This window comes from Carettochelys insculpta, chromosome 15, assembly GCF_033958435.1.
Source record: "Carettochelys insculpta isolate YL-2023 chromosome 15, ASM3395843v1, whole genome shotgun sequence".
In the NCBI taxonomy this organism is placed as follows: domain Eukaryota; kingdom Metazoa; phylum Chordata; order Testudines; family Carettochelyidae; genus Carettochelys; species Carettochelys insculpta.
This window is the reverse complement of record NC_134151.1, coordinates 37,091,257-37,107,083: the sequence shown is the minus strand read 5'-3', so window position 1 is coordinate 37,107,083 and position 15,827 is coordinate 37,091,257. Positions and strand designations below refer to the sequence as shown.

Genomic DNA, 15,827 nt, shown 5'->3' with positions numbered 1-15,827 from the left:
TTTCTCTGTAGCGTTTTTCATTGTTACCCTTATAACAAAATGCAATATGCCAGTTGCAAAAATGAATGATACTCTAAGGCTGCTTTTGGGCACAAGCAAAGAAAGAATGGAGAATTTAATAGTCAGATTAAACACTCATTGTGTTGTGGTACATAGATTTAAACTAAAATGGACACGTGCTTTGAAGAGCAGAAATAAAGGTGTGTTCTAAGCTGGGAGATTTTAGAACAGATCTGTAGTATTGTGAAACAATTTTATTAAAGCTAGTTAAAGTACTTATGAAAAATGGTTAAGGAAAATAAACCCCATATCACAAATGTAAATGGATGGAAGTGGAGTTGATACACTTGATATTTTACAGACAACACAGTTGGTTGATGCATTACTTCATTTAGACCAGCAGTCTCCTTAATGATAAACAGGCTCGACAGCTGTATCTAGCAAATCCCACACACACACTAACAGAAGTCTCTGAAAAATGGGGATAATACTGTACTGACTTGTAAAGTGCAAGATAAGTGTGAAGTATTAATTTCTTAAATGTTAAAGCTGTATGATTTTTTCCTGCGTCTCAGTGTCTACAGTCTTAATGCAAATCAAAGTGAACGAGGTGATAGGCAAAATTCTTCAGGCCTGAATCCAGTGACCCTTGAAGGAAATGAAAAGACTGCATTGATTTCAATGGGCTTTGGATCTTGATTCAGTTCTTCCTCGTGATATTTGTACTGATCATTATCACTTTTGTTTCATTCTAGTGACAGTGATGAGGAAAAGAAAGCAAGAAGAGGTAGGTCCCCAAAAGGTGAATTCAAAGATGAAGAGGAGACTGTGACGACCAAACATATTCATATAACACAGGCAACAGAGACCACCACCACCACCAGACATAAACGCACAGCAAACCCTTCCAAAACCATTGATCTGGGAGCAGCAGCACATTACACAGGAGACAAAACAAGTCCAGATCAGAATGCTGCAGCTCATACCCCACAGCCTACTGTAAAGGTAAGATGTAATTTCCGTTCTTCCAACTCAACTATGAAAACATTTTTCTTTCAAGAACAAGAGAACTCTGAATTAAATTATAAATGAGCCCCAAAAGTAAGTATTTTCCTGGAAATTAGAAGGTTGAATTTTCAGTAATGTCTAAAATCCTAAAACTGGAGTGACAGTCGGTATCCCTGTATAGTGCTGGCTTTACACAAACTTGGACTCAATAATATTCGGTAGGTAAATATGAGTTTTTGAGCAAAGTACACAAAAGTCTTAATTATCAATTGTTATTCATGAGCAGCTGGGGGAGTCAGATTTGCTTTCTCATGCCAGGCTCAAGAATTACATTAAGCCAAGTATGCAAAAGAGCCCCTATAATGACCCAGAACATACACATCCCGGTTCAAACCACGTATTAATGTGTCAAATTTGAATATAAAAGAGAGTTCAGCAGTCTCTCTTTCAAGACTGTTGTGAAAATTCCTCTTCAGTTAAGACACAGACTTTTAAGTCATTAACAGAATGGCCCACCCCATTAAAATGTTGGCTGACCGGTTTGTGGATCAAGCGTGTTTTTATATCTGTTTTGTGCCCATTAACTCTTTGTCTCAGAGTTTGAAGTCTGTCCAATATACAAAGCATCTGGGCATTGTTGGCACATGATGGCATATATGATGCTAATTGAAGAACATGAGAATGTGGCCATGATTCTGTGAATAATCTGGTTAGGTCCAGTGATGGTATCTCCAAAATAGATATGTGGACAAAGCTGGCAGCGGGATTTGTTGCAAGGAAAAGTTCCAGGACTGGTGTTCCTGCAGTATAGACTGTGGCTGTTGGTGAGAATCCTCATAACTTTGGGAGGTTGTCTGTAGGAGAGGACAGGCCTGTCACCTAGGGCCTTGTGGAGTGTGGCATCCTGATTAAGGATGGGTTGTAGGTCTTCAATAATGCGTTGCAGTGGTTTGAGTTGGGGGCTGTAGGTAATGACCAGTGGTGTTCTGTTCTTGACTTTTTGGGGCCTATCTTGGAGTAGCTGGTCTCTGCGTATTCATCTGGCCCTGCCAATTTTGTTTTTTTATTTCTCCTGGTGGGTTTATGACTATTTGGTAGAGACCGAAAACTACAAGATGTTTGTCATTCAGACATAGTAATTAGCAAAGCTGTTTAAATACTAAGGCGCAACTTGAAGTACAGAAATAAATCGAAATTGTATTACCAGCCTGAATTAGCACCTAAATTGTTTGGACATCTCTGAGAAAATGCTTGTGGTAAGGGTTTTTTTTTTGTTCTTTCCCCCTCCCCCCTTGCTCCTTCGTGGGTAGCCATATTAAACTGTTGTCCAGTTCATCAGTCTCCATTGCTGTTAGGTCCTTGAAAACTTAGTGTCTAGGAGCAGTTTTTTAATTACAGTCTTATCTAAGCTACAGACATAATTGTTGGAACAAGTTTGTTGCCCAACCACACTCTCAATTTTTTCTGTACACATAGGCAAAGGATTGGGGGAGAGCGTTTTATAACACGGCTAGGCTGAAAGCCTGTTTCACAATTTTTAAACATACCTGATTATGTAGTATATGTGAAGCCTCTAGTTTTCCTAGCTTCTCCTAACATATTTCCTTAGTTACCCTACCTGTTTTCTTCCTAATTTTATCTGACTCTAATTATGAGCATGCCAGATTCGCTCAGGCAATTGTCTGTCCATGCTTTTTGAATCTTTAAGGTTTGCTTACATAAATCAGAAAATACTGGAAAAATTCAAGAGTCTTTTGACATCTCTTGGAAAATAGGAAAACTTTTAGAAGCACATCTTGCCTCCATGTGTATCTTTTATATAGTCATATTTATTCTGACATTGACAGCAAAGTGCATCATTATTTCTCATGATCTGGCCTGTGCTTTGTTCCTTATTTTAAATTGTAATCCTGAAATTAATTTTTTTTTTTTTTTTTTTTTTTTTTTTAAAACAAGAAAGCCAGACCGCCTATAGCTGTTAGACACACTGCTCTCATGTATAGATGTGTCATCTTTGGTTGTATTCCACAGGAGGTGGTTGCAAAGACTTCTGCTGCAAAGCTGAGGCCCCTTGTGCTCTCCCATAAAGAGAGCATGTTTCCCATAGGACTTCCAAAGTTCTCTTATACTGGTCTTTCACCAGCTGCTTCCTGACAGGCACTGTGCTGCTCCTGTTTGCAAGAAGTTAGAAAATTAGTGGGTGCTTGTTGTTTCTTGGGCATACGGTTCACCTTGGGTTCCCACAGGACACTCGGGTGTTTGGTTATCCTCAGTGGGGAAAAGTCTATGGAAAGATGTCTGCTCAGTGACATTCACATTGCTAGCTTCCAAGACCTCCCTAAAGATCAGTACTTTAATGAACTGACCACATTTGTCTGCATCAGCAGGCAAGCAGGGAGTGATCAGAAGCTCTTAACTGTGAGGAATACCTGATACCCCAACCTGACTGATTTGTCACGTTACCCAGTCATCAGAGTGGAGAATGAACAAACTCGTACTTCCATATTGTATCGGAGATTCAGCCATCCTTAAGAGTTCTTCCTTGTTTCACAGCCATATCGCAAATAAATGTCTTGAAGACATGCTGGACAGCTCTCTTCCAAGTTACTTCTGCTCTCCCAATACTTTTACTAAATAAAATGGTGTAAAAAGAGAAATTTCATGTCATCCTGTTCATACCCAGTCAGTTTAATGAGGACCTGGTACTTTGAACACACAAAGAGAAACCACATGTACTTCTCATGTGTTGGTTATCTGCATCTTCTCTGTGGAACCTACTTTCCTGAATTTTGAAGCATGGCTATTAAACATTGCATTGCAATAGAGGTTTTAGCTAATTCATATGCTTTACCGCCATCAAAAGGAACACAATCTCAGAAGTCTCTGCTTATTTCTCACTCAGTCTCAGTGATTGGAGCTAATGGACTTGCGGTGACAACTGAGAAGAACTAAAGATGTTCATTTATTCTTGCTAAAAGGATGTCCATTGACAAAGCGATCACTTATCTCATAACATATCTAGCATTGGAGGAGCAGGCATTAAGACTTTGCTGCCCGGCCGCGTTCTCGACAGAATGTCCAACCAGAAACGCAGCAGATGGGGCTGCCTCGTGACCCATAAACAGTGTCTATCGACAGAGGGATGGATGCGCGCGCACACACACGGCTTTTCTGTCGACAGAATCTGTCAAGAAAGGCATTCTCCCTTGTGGGGTAGAAGCAGAAAGCTGACAATAGTGCTGAGTTCAGAATGCATCTTTTGGTGTGGATCATCCACAAGTTCTGTCAATAAAACTGTCTACTGTAGACATAGCTTTATAGTGGGATTTGTAGGGCTTTTCCCCTCCTAGATGATCGTAGGTTTTCCTTGTGTTTTAGATTGTATCCCCGAAGTATTAATTTAATAAGTGCATTAGAAGGATATCAAACTCTCATTGGAGGAATAAAGCTAAAGTCAGCCATTCAAGATTTCCTCACTCTCCCACTGACTAATGTCCACTGCAGTGAGTGTTCCTCTAGTAGAGCCATCTTAAAATATAGAAGCCTGCCTGGAGAGTCCTGCAAGGTCAGCAGACCTTCCCCTGTTGTGGACTGCCTCCCACTTCCATCTAAAGTAAGAGAATCCACAAATTTTATGCCAGTGTGATTAAGGAAGAAATGTTCCTTCATGGCAAAGTCAGATAGACAGTAAAGTTGTACTTGGAAGACTGCCATACGTGCACTTGACTCCAGTGCCAAGGTTCATAAACATTAAGAATGCCATTGTACTCCAGAAGTAGTAATGTTGGGTAGTTATATGCATCCTTTGTGATATTTCCTTCAAGAATATAGAATTCAGAGTATGACAGATTAATCAAACCAATGGTGATCTCATCTATTACAGCTGGGTAACAGTTGTCATTCTGCAATAAAATCAATTATATTCTGGAATCATGTTCACATGAGCCGCATCTACACGTGCACGCTACTTCGAAGTAGCGGCACCAACTTCAAAATAGCGCCCGTCACGGCTACACGTGTTGGGCGCTATTTCGAAGTTAACATTGACGTTAGGCGGCGAGACGTCGAAGTCGCTAACCCCATGAGGGGATGGGAATAGCGCCCTACTTTGACGTTCGGCGTCGAAGTAGGGAATGTGTAGTAGTTGCTCGTCCCGCAACATTGAAATTGCGGGGTCCTCCATGGCGGCCATCAGCTGAGGGGTTGAGAGATGCTCTCTCCAGCCCCTGAGCTCAATGGTGGCCGCATGGAGCAGCCCCTTAAAGCTCCCCGCCCCCTCTCTTCCTGTGCAGGAAGCTGAGAGAACGTGCAGGCGGCAGCCCAGACACGCGGCCAGCCTGCATGTCTCTGAGCGCCACAGACACGCACCCCAGCTGTGATGGCCGCCTGGCAGCGCCCCCAGGGGACCCCCCCCTCGAGGGGAGCCAGGGCTCGCGGGGAAGCAGCAGCGGGGCCCCTCCTGGACGGAGGCCGAGCCTTGGGACCTGCTGGGGCTCTGGAGCGAGGAGGAGGTACTCCAGGTAATGGGGAGCAAGAGGCGGAACGCGGATGCGTTCGCTCGGCTGGCCGAGGGCCTGGCCGCCCAGGGTCACCCTGCCCTCACTCCGGATCATGTCTGGAGTAAAGTGAAGGAGCTGCAGCAGGGTTACGCCCGGGCCCGGGATGCGGCCAGCTGATCTGGGGCCGCCCCCGTCACTTGCCCCTTTTACAGGGAGCTCAGGGACATCCTGGGCCCCCGGTACACCACCTCCCCTCTGGCCACTCTTGATACCTCGGCCGAGGAGCCCCGGCAAGCCCCGCACCCCGGGGGCCCCCCCAGGAGCCCACCCCTGGGGCACCGGAGGAGGAGGAGAGGGACTCCTCCTCCAGTGACGCCGGCCTGCACATCATACTCCCATCCAGGAGCTCCAGCCAGGCGTCCACCCCCCGGGTGTCCCCCGACCGTGGGAGTGGACCATCAGGTATGTACCGCCCCCCCCCCCCCCCCGGTGCACACCCCCGGGGTTGAGGGGCGGTGGGGGTAATAGATATGGCCAGGGCCCTCCACATGCCCAGATGACCATGGCCCCAAGGACAGCAGTGGCATGTCCCTCACAGGAGTGCATCAGCCCCTGGCCCCCAGCACAGCAGTGCCATGCCCCATCCCCGGGGCTGGGGGGAGCGGAAACTCTAGGGTCCCCCGGGGGGACGGGGTGGGACACCCAGCAGCAGCAGCATGTGATGGAGTGCGGGGAGTGCAAATGCGAGACTCAGGCTAGATATGAGAAACAAGCAGAATAGCTCCCAGTGGCTAAGGATGATCCTGGGGCTACAACTGGCAGGTTACACCTCTGCCCTGAACAAAGAGGAGGGAGGAGCCGAGCTGGCTTTGAATCGGGGGCGTCAGTTAGAGGCTAGGGGAAGGGAGAGCTGGAAGGCAGCCAGCCTGAGGAGGGGGAAAGCTACACCCCAGAGGGGCACCCCTCGGGGTCTTCTCCCCAGGACAGGTTGGAAAGACCGTCTCTGACTGCTGTACTGTCGCTTCTGGGAGAAACTGGGCATCTGTTGCCTAATAAACCTCCTGTCGTACCTGCTGAGTTGAGAGTCACTCCTGCCAGCGGACAGGGTTCAGTGCAGGGGGACCCGTGAACCCCATCACCGCAGCATCTCCCGGGGATGGGGATGGGGAACCTGCAGCAGAGGGTTGGGGGGACAAGGGCCACGGCTCGGGACCCACGCTAACGGCTGTCTCCACTCTTCTTCCCCCCCGTGTTCCACAGCTGCACCATCGGAAGGACCGGAGAGCACCGGCGAGGCGTCAGTGGTCCCAGAAAGCCCTCCGGGGCCATCACTGCAGGCCAGCCCCTCAGCAAAGCAACGACCGGCCCCACGGCGGGGAAGGTGGAGGTCGCTGAGCAGCGGCTGCAGGTGGAGGAACACCGCTTCCACCTCCAGGAGCGGGCGCTGGCCTGGCGCCAGGAGGCATAGGGGGCCTACATGCAGACCCTCAACCGCATCGCGGACTCCCTGGCCCCCCAGGCCGCGCTGGCCGCCGCAGCACCCGCCCTGGCTGCTCCACCCACTGCTCCACCCGCCGCTGCGCCGTCCGCCATCACACCACCACCCGCCACCGAGGGTCATTCCACTGAGGGGGACCTGGGGCCAGCTGACACCCGCCGGCCGTATCTACCGGTCCGCCTGGCCCCCAGCCAGCCCCGGTGAGGGCTGCGGCCGAGGCGGGGATCCCGGCCGCCCACCCCCAGCACTGGACTGTAGGGGTGTGGGGCCCAGGACGTGGGCCCCCCAGTTTTAAGTTATTTTTTTTGCTGTAAATAGTTTGTATTTGTGACCCCCGTTTTACAATGCTGATCCTTACCCCCCCATGTAAATAGTTCTCCCCTTCCTTGTCTTCCCCTTTCATGTTATCCCTGTTTTTATAATATATACATATATAAGTTCGAATTTCCTTGTACATAGTTAGTCGTTGAGATAGTAATAATAAGAGTTCAAAAGATGTTTGATTTGACAAACAACTGTCTGCTTTTATTTTTACAAGACAAGTGGGGGGTGTGCTCTTGGGTGCTCTGTGGTGTGGGCGTAGGGGCAGGGAGTGTTGTGGAGGATGGGGGGGCAGTGGGGGGCCTGCCAGCGTTCACCCCATGGCCTCATCGAACTGGGCCCGCAGGGCCGCCCGGACCCAGGTCCCTTCGGGGTCCACCTGGCAACTGGGGGCAGCAGGTGGCTGCACAGCGGCCCTGCCGGCCTCCACAGCCCAGCCCTGAAAGAAGGCCTCCCCCTTGCTCTCCACCAGGTTGTGTAGGGCGCTGCACGCACCCACAATCTGGGGGATGTTGGTGGTGCCCGCATCAAGGCGGGTGAGGAGACACCTCTAGCGCCCTTTGAGGCGGCCAAATGTGCGCTCCACCACCTGGCGCGCGTGGTTCAGGCGCTGATTTAAGTGCTCCTTGCTGGCTGACAGATGGCCCATGTATGGGTGCATGAGCCAGGGCCGGAGGGGGTATGCCGCATCTGCGATGACACAGAGGGGCATGGTGGCATCCCCCACAGGGATCTCCCGCTGGGGGATGTAGGTCCCCACCTCCAGCCGGCGGCACAGGCCCGAGTTCCGGAATACCTGGGCGTCATGGTTGCTGCCAGGCCAGCCCACATAAATGTCCAGGAAATGGCCCCGGCTGTCCACCAAGGCCTGGAGGACCACTGGAGGCCCTTCCTGTTTTATGTAGCGTCCTCCACTGTGTTCCGGGGCGTGGATGGGGATGTGGGTCCCATCCAGAGCCCCAAAGCAACTGGGGAAGCCCGCGATGGCGGCATCTGGGTCCCCCAGCCTCACGAGCCTGTGGAGGAGCAGGGCGTTGATCGTGTGGATGACCTGCAGGGGAAGCACATGGGAGAGCACCAATGAGGGGTGTGCAGGGTGTGTGTGGCCCTCCCCTCCCCTGCCAGGGCTGCCTTCCCCCCGCCCCCCCCCCCGTGGGTCCTCTTACCTCCATGAGGACAGCCCCAACGGTGGCCTTGCTGACGCCAAACTACTGGCCCACGGATTGGTAGCTGTCTGGAGTGGCCAGCTTCCAGACAGTGATGCTGACCTGTTTCTCGACGCTGAGGGCATGCCGCATGGCGGTGTCCTGGTGCCTGAGTGTGGGGGTGAGCCACTGGCATAGCTCCAGAACTGTCTGCCAGCTCATCCAAAAGTTCTGGAGCCAGTGGTCGTCATCCCACTCTCCAAACACCAGCCACTCCCACCAGTCGGTGCTGGTGGGGTAGCGCCACAGCCGGCGGCGGGCGGGGTGCGGCAGGGTTGGGGGTTGAGTCCTCCTCCCCTGCGGGCAGCTCCTCCTCTGTGGTAAGGAGGTGCTCAGCTGCCTCCTGCATGGCATCGAGCAGGGCGAGCACTGCTCCTACAGGGGCAGCTGGGTGGACCTCTGGTGGCGGCAGCGGCTGCTGCTGCTGCTGGGGGTCCATGACTGCGTCGCTCGAGGTGTGCGTGCCTATGGCTCTGCAGACCGCGTGTGTCTGGGAGGGGCCCTTTAAGGGAGCGGCTAGCTGTTGCCCTGGAAGCACTAGTCCGCCCTGTGACCCTGTCTGCAGCTCTTCCTGGCACCCTTATTTCTACGTGTGCTACTTTGGCGTGTAGACGTTCCCTTACAGCACCTATTTCGATGTGGTGCTGTGCAACGTCAACGTTGAACGTCGACGTTGCCAGCCCTGGAGGACGTGTAGACGTTATTCATCGAAATAGGCTATTTCGATGTCGCTACATGGAAATAAACTACTTCGATGTAGGGTTCACGTGTAGACGTAGCTATGGAGACTTATCCAATTTAGTTATACTGGTGTAATTACATATTAATGAATTACCTATTCTGCTATAGGTGTATCGGAAAGAAATCTCCCTTTGTAGACAAGCCCATAGGACTCATTACTCAGAGTACAAATAGGATGTACAGTAGACCCCTGACTTACACAGAGGTTGCGGTCTTGGCAACGCCATGTAAGTTGAATTTTCAGGTGACTTGGGGAGTGACAGCCTGGCTCTCGGCTGGCGTGAGCTGAGAAACTAACCAGCACATTGCTGCTGCCTGGTTCCCAGCTCCCTGCAATGAACCAGGAAAGCCGGTCCTGTCAGGTATGGCAAGATTCAGGCTTCCCGACTCCTGTCAGGGGGCAGCAGTTGCATTAACCCGAGAAACGCACAACTCAGTTGCGTGTGCCTCAGGGTTTTACTGTACTTATCACCTGTTAGGTGACTTTCTTTAGCCATTATACGTAAGGTTTACATCATTCAGCCAAAACCAGAATGAAATTATATGCACACCTTTGCTTCTATGGTTTACATCTACTGAGGTTATAAATGGCTACAGATAATAAAAGAAACATAGTAGGTAACGTTCCTTCAGCACTTTTGTTAAATTTAGATTCTCTGAAATATTTTCTGGTGACATCTCTCTTTAATTAGGTTACTCAAACAAGCTCCTCTCTACCCATCTTCATCTCTGCAGACATTCTGGCCATGTTGGGAGGCCTTTTCACCTGGAGAGGAATGCTCAGTTAATGTAGGAAGTTTTACAATGAGACAGAATGCTAGACTTGCAGTTGAACTGTAAACAGTACTTCAATCATTGTTTGGTATCTTTTTAAATCTGGTAAATTCTGTCTAATTCCGTAGGCTTCAATACCTCCTGGCAGCAAGTCTTCCAATGATCTGGTTGATCTCTTTGATGGCGCTGGGCAGCCAGTGTCAACAGGTGAGCTACTTTTATTTTCTCATATCCTTATCCTTAAATCTATGATCTGTTTATCTGTGACTGTGCACAAGCTTGTGATCTTTAATGCTCTAAGGGTAAAGATGAACAGAAAAGTGTTAAAGCAAAAAAATGTTTCAAGTACCCAGAAAATATAGAGCTGCACATAAGTTTAAAACGACACACACATTACCATATTGTATAGGATTAATAATAACCTTAGTAAATCATAAAGATTAGCCAGTAAATCAGTTTGTCAGAAAGTGTGTGGGTTATAATGCAGTTATTTATAATTAATTCTAAAAGCATGCATAATCCAGTCAAGTTTAAATATTTCTCATGTTACAAGTTATGGAATAGGCAGCTATAGAAATGGATGACCTCTATTCACAAGCCACATCTAATGTATACAGCAAAAGTAAACTCATTTTATTTCCTCATGACCCCAGGATAACCCCAAACTTAATACTAAAAAATTCACTCTGAAGTTACAATTCTGTTCAATTAATTTAAGGTGAAATACTGTCTGAATACTAAACGGACATTTAAATTCACTCATGTCCATAGTAGCACTAAGCTATGAAATCATAGTAAATCTCTTAGGCAAGCTTTAAATTTCAGGAACTTGCCTACAAAAGTTCAAGCCTGGAGAGAGGGAGAGAAGAGGTTGCCTGTGTGTAAGAATACTTTATTTAAAAAAAAAATCTGTTATGCTACAGGCCTTCATGCAATCCACAGTTAAAATGGTGGATCATAAGCTGTGAAAGGTAGTTTGTCATGTTATCAGTTTATGCTGTGTTAATGGGACAAGCATGGAAGAGAGAACTGCAGGAAGATAGGTGTGGTCAGATGCCTGGATGTAATTTTTCCCTCCCAGTGGAAATTTGGTTTCTTTTCACCACAAGCAGGAAATTTTACTCATTAACAGAAGCTACTGTTTTTGTGTAACATAGGACACCTGAGTAGTTCTTTCCTTGCAATTGTCAGTATTCATACTGACTTATAGTGAGGCTGAATGAGGCCTCCTCCCTATATCCAATAGGATTATAATAGTTAAATTGCGTGAATTGATTCCAACTGAATTGATTGAATAACTAAACTTACTTTGATCAAATAGCCTGTTACTCATATGTTTTGGTTTTTTTTAAAAGGCCTGGTGCCTTGTTTTGCCCAAAGCCAAGGGCTAATGACTTTGTTGTATGATCCATAATCATTAACCAGGTGCAATTATAGAATATTTGCATAAAAAACTTTAAAATATGTATTTAATTCTTAACTTTTTGGGTTATTTATGAATACCTAAACGCAAGAAAACTGAGTAAAGGATTATGCTTCTATGCTGCTGCATTGCACAATGTCGCCTTTGAAAAGAGTGCAAATTTGTTTACTCTGCACCTGTTACATAGGACAAATTTGATTAAATATCATCTGAGGTGCTACCTGTGCTATAATGGTGTGATCTTGAAAGTTGGATGGGTGACATAGCAGTGAAGCTGACTATAAAAGAACCCTGCCCATAGTACTTACCAGTCAACCAAATTAAACTAAATAATAAACTAGTAGTCTTAATTTTCTCTCCCTTACTCTTTCAAAGTGTGATCTTCAAAGTTTTCGTATATTAATTTATATATCTCTTTAGCAAGGGAAGGGTAAATGAGTGACGTATGCATTTTGGGAATTCTGCGACCCATGATCATTATGTTCCAGAAGAAGAATTCTCATTCTTTTACCTTTGCTATCCATAAAAGTGTCCTCCCTCATTGAAACTGGATTTAAAAGGAAAAGAATAGTGGGAGAATATATATTCTTCCTTTTTTTAGCTGTGCCAGGATTCCTTAGTATTTTAAAAATACTTCAGAATCTGCTTATCTGGTCATTTTTTGTTTCAGTTGAAGTTATGACATCTGTTGTCTTTAAACCTTTGCCCATGGCTTGTGATATGGCCAATGGCATCTGGACAGTGATGTGCTGGCGTTTGAGTATTTTGTTTATTAAAGGAAATTCTAAAACTGAGGGAAATTTTTAAACCGAAACACTTTCATTTCAAACAGTTGGAGCATTGCACATTTGAGCCTCTGATTCTTCTTGTTGCTCTGCTGTGATACAGCCAATTTTCCCTTCTGCAGCAGCACTGAGGAGTGATGTTGAGAAGAAGCATATTACCAGCTGGTCATTATAAATAATCTCCTTGCTGCCCTGGGAAGCCAGATGGAAAGAGTTCATTTATGGCGACAGAGCTCATGTGGGAATCTGTGAGGATAGCTCATATTGTTGTGAAGATTAGCACTGTCCTTCACATGCAGGTTGCTTGTAATGACCAATATGTTCTTTGCAGCAGAGGGTGTGGGATCACTCCCAGAGTCACTGAAGATACAATGGAAGGGTCAAAAGCAGTCTTTGATCTTCCCTGTAAAGAAATTGGCAGGAAAATACTGAGAGTTCAGGGATATATGGAGGCATTTGCTAAACTGTTCATCTGTAAGCATTTAGCAGTATAGTGGGTGCTGTAGTTTTCTCCTGAGATGTCAGAAAACTGAGGCCAGGCCTACACTACAGGGGAAGGTTGAATTAAAGTATCCCATTTCAGCTATGTTAATTACATAGCTAAAGTAGATGTACCTTAATTCAGGCTTTTGTGCCATCTCCACCAAGGAAGGTTGACAGGAGCCTGCACTACCTTCAGTTTCCCTTACTCCTATCGGAGGCAGGAGTATAGTGATTGACAACCCCACTAGCCATGCTAAATCAAACTCCAGAAGATCAACCATGGCAGGGTCAATTGTTCCCTGTAGTGCAGGTTTATCCAGGTGTATCCTGAGCAAGTTTTGCATTACAGGAGAGAGATGCTGAGGTTTGAGATTTATAGGTAAGTAAAGTTGCCAAAGTAAATCACATCCTGTTTACAGATGGTGGGAAAGACTTGCATACAAAGTCACAGGACGGAGGAGAAGAAGAAAAAGGGGACGGGGGAGGGGGGAAGTCACCTGTCATTAATAGGACCTGTGGAAGAAGTAAATTAAGGGTATTTTCCTCCCCGCCCCCCCAGACTCCTGCTATATAAACCTTGGATTTTTATTATCTGCTCCAGATCTGAAGAAGTAGGTCTTACCCACAAAAGCTCATTACTTAATAAATAATAAAGTTGTTAGTCTTTAAGGTGTTACAGGACTTCTTGTGTTTTTGTGAAGCTACAGACTAATAAGGTGACTCCTTTGAGACCATTTACATCTAAGTTCAAAGTGAAGGAGTTAGTCTTTGCTGTGGAAATGAATTACCTCTTTAGGCTTATCAGGGAAGCAGCTGACCTTGAGACTGTGGTTTGACATAGGGGAACACAGAGCCTATATTGTATGTCCTGTAAACAAAAGGATTGAATCTTCACCCTCTCCAGTAGGAAGCAAATGAAGTATTATGAAAATGTTTCCTTTGCAGTAGGCCCATAAGTTTGAACTTCTCACTTAGTTTCCAACTTTATATTTGACTGGCTCATGCCACCTCCTTCCCATGCTTGGATTATATCCAATGCAGTATTTTTGTATCAAAACACAACAGTTTAAGCAAATATGTATATAAATTCCTTCAGTTGAATTCCTGATGCATTTGTTCAGACTGCATCAACTGATTGAAAGGTGCTTTCTCTTTTTTAAAAAGAGTGGTACAAGGATTGCAATGGAATTAACCTTCTGTGAGGGTGAGATGCATGGTCTTCACTTTCTCTTTGCTACTTGACGTCAAATCATACACATCCTGCAGCTGGAGAACATTTCTCCTTTTGAAAAAGTCATTCCTTCCTGATACTGACTACCATAAAATAACATTAAAAAGAAATACAAGTACACACATACTAGAAAGTGAATTGCTCCTTTTATTACTGCTAGCCATTTATAATAAAGGAGATGGATCTAGCTTAATTAACCCAGTTGAGAGTAGCAGATGGGGCAGAATGTCTTGCAGCGATAAGACAATTCAGAAATGGCACCAGATGTTGAAAGCTGTCCCTGGTGGTGTTTGAGTGCAGCACAGATGTTCCAGTCCCACCTGGCTAGTTTCTAAGCACTGCAGGCTAAGCAGCTGTGATGTAACCTATATAATGTACGCATAACACTAAAAGCACAATAATTGAGGAGCTGCTGCTGCTACTTAAGGTGTGACTGTTCAGAGGTGAAATCTTTTAAGGACAAACAAAAATAAGGTCAACTTCTTTGTGCTTTTAGATCATCAGAAATGGCCATTTAAAAGGTGTAGGGAGAAGATGTGACCAAAAGTACGCTGTAAAGCAAAGTGTGTTTTGGGCCAAGAAGTTAGGCTTTTTGCCTGTTCTGTTGTCCCAGATATAATGTGTGTTTTCTTTCCTTTCTAGGTTGGGTTGAATATACTTTAATGAAAAATAGTCATAATACTGTATTCAAAAGTTAATAATTTATTTGGTAGCTTACAAATGCATGGATGGGACTTTAATGTTGTTGATCTGGAGAGGAAGCAAACTTATAAAAAATGAACAACAATGTAAGCTCTGTCCTTGAAATCTTGAAACCAAGATCATTGCAGAACCATTCATGCTTTAAGAAACATAAAAACTAAATATAAGACGACTAAATTTTTCATGTTAAGCAGCATAATAAATTAAGGATTCCTCTAGTAACAAATATATTGATATTTTTGGTTGCCAAGTTTTAATCTTCTTATCCTCCCACTAATTAGTTGTGTATGTCTTACTAGCGCCATCTCTTGCCAATTTGACCTCACAAGCTTTGTGGAGCTGTGTAAATTACTATTTTAGAATGAATTGTGAAATAGAACTTGCATCGTTGTTGTTTTTCCCCAATGCCCTATGTGGCAAAGCACAATCAGCTAGAACCGCAGGACAGGCAAAAATAATCCAATTTGTTTAGATTCATATCAATACAAAATGGCAGTGGTAATAAAACCACAAAAAATGGAACAGACACGTACAACAGAAGATTCAACAAACCCTGACTGCGAAATGCAACAGACTTTAAAATGAAATGCCTGAAAGCAGCTTATAGAAAGTCCCTATCGAGTTCACTGAGCAGGATATGGCTCCACAATCCTGTAACGACGCTGTGATTTCTCCCATTTGTAGGTGGATCAACTGACCTGTTTAGAGGATTTGCTGACTTCAGCTCTGCTGCTGCCTCAGCAAGTTTCCCCTCACCACAAGGTAGGACCTTATTGACCAAAAGCTGCTGTAGGGGTGAGAAGAGGGGAATGAAGTCACTTTTCTTTGTGTGGCATTCAGTCATTTCCCTTTCCTGGGGCTGGTTTCTTTTGTATAGTTTGACTAAGGAATCCACACACTCACCTCGGTGCTCAGTGGGGTTTTTTTGGTCTACTACACGCATTTTAACACAGTTGAGAGTAAATAAAGGACCTCTTGAATAAACGATTGTGCTGTACTCCTTTATGGGTAGGGGGTTAAAACCTGTCTTTGTCTGTCTTGATGCAAACTGCATTGCTGAGAAGCAACCAGTGTTCACTGCAAGCTAAGTTCTTGTGCAGTTGCTCAGGATTGATTTGAATGTCACCTAGCTGATTAGCAAAGCACCCACAGCTAGG

The 15,827-nt window shown here is 45.8% G+C and overlaps 1 protein-coding gene across 1 annotated transcript in view; it reads left to right on the top strand.

Moving 5' to 3' along the window:
- Positions 1-15,827, top strand: part of CLINT1 (clathrin interactor 1) — an 87,079-nt gene that overhangs the window by 63,087 nt on the left and 8,165 nt on the right. Inside the window, exons 7-9 of the mRNA XM_075009444.1 lie at positions 756-1,005; positions 10,175-10,253; positions 15,355-15,432. Of these exons, the coding sequence (XP_074865545.1) occupies positions 756-1,005; positions 10,175-10,253; positions 15,355-15,432 (407 nt within the window). The remainder of the gene's footprint in view (positions 1-755; positions 1,006-10,174; positions 10,254-15,354; positions 15,433-15,827) is intronic.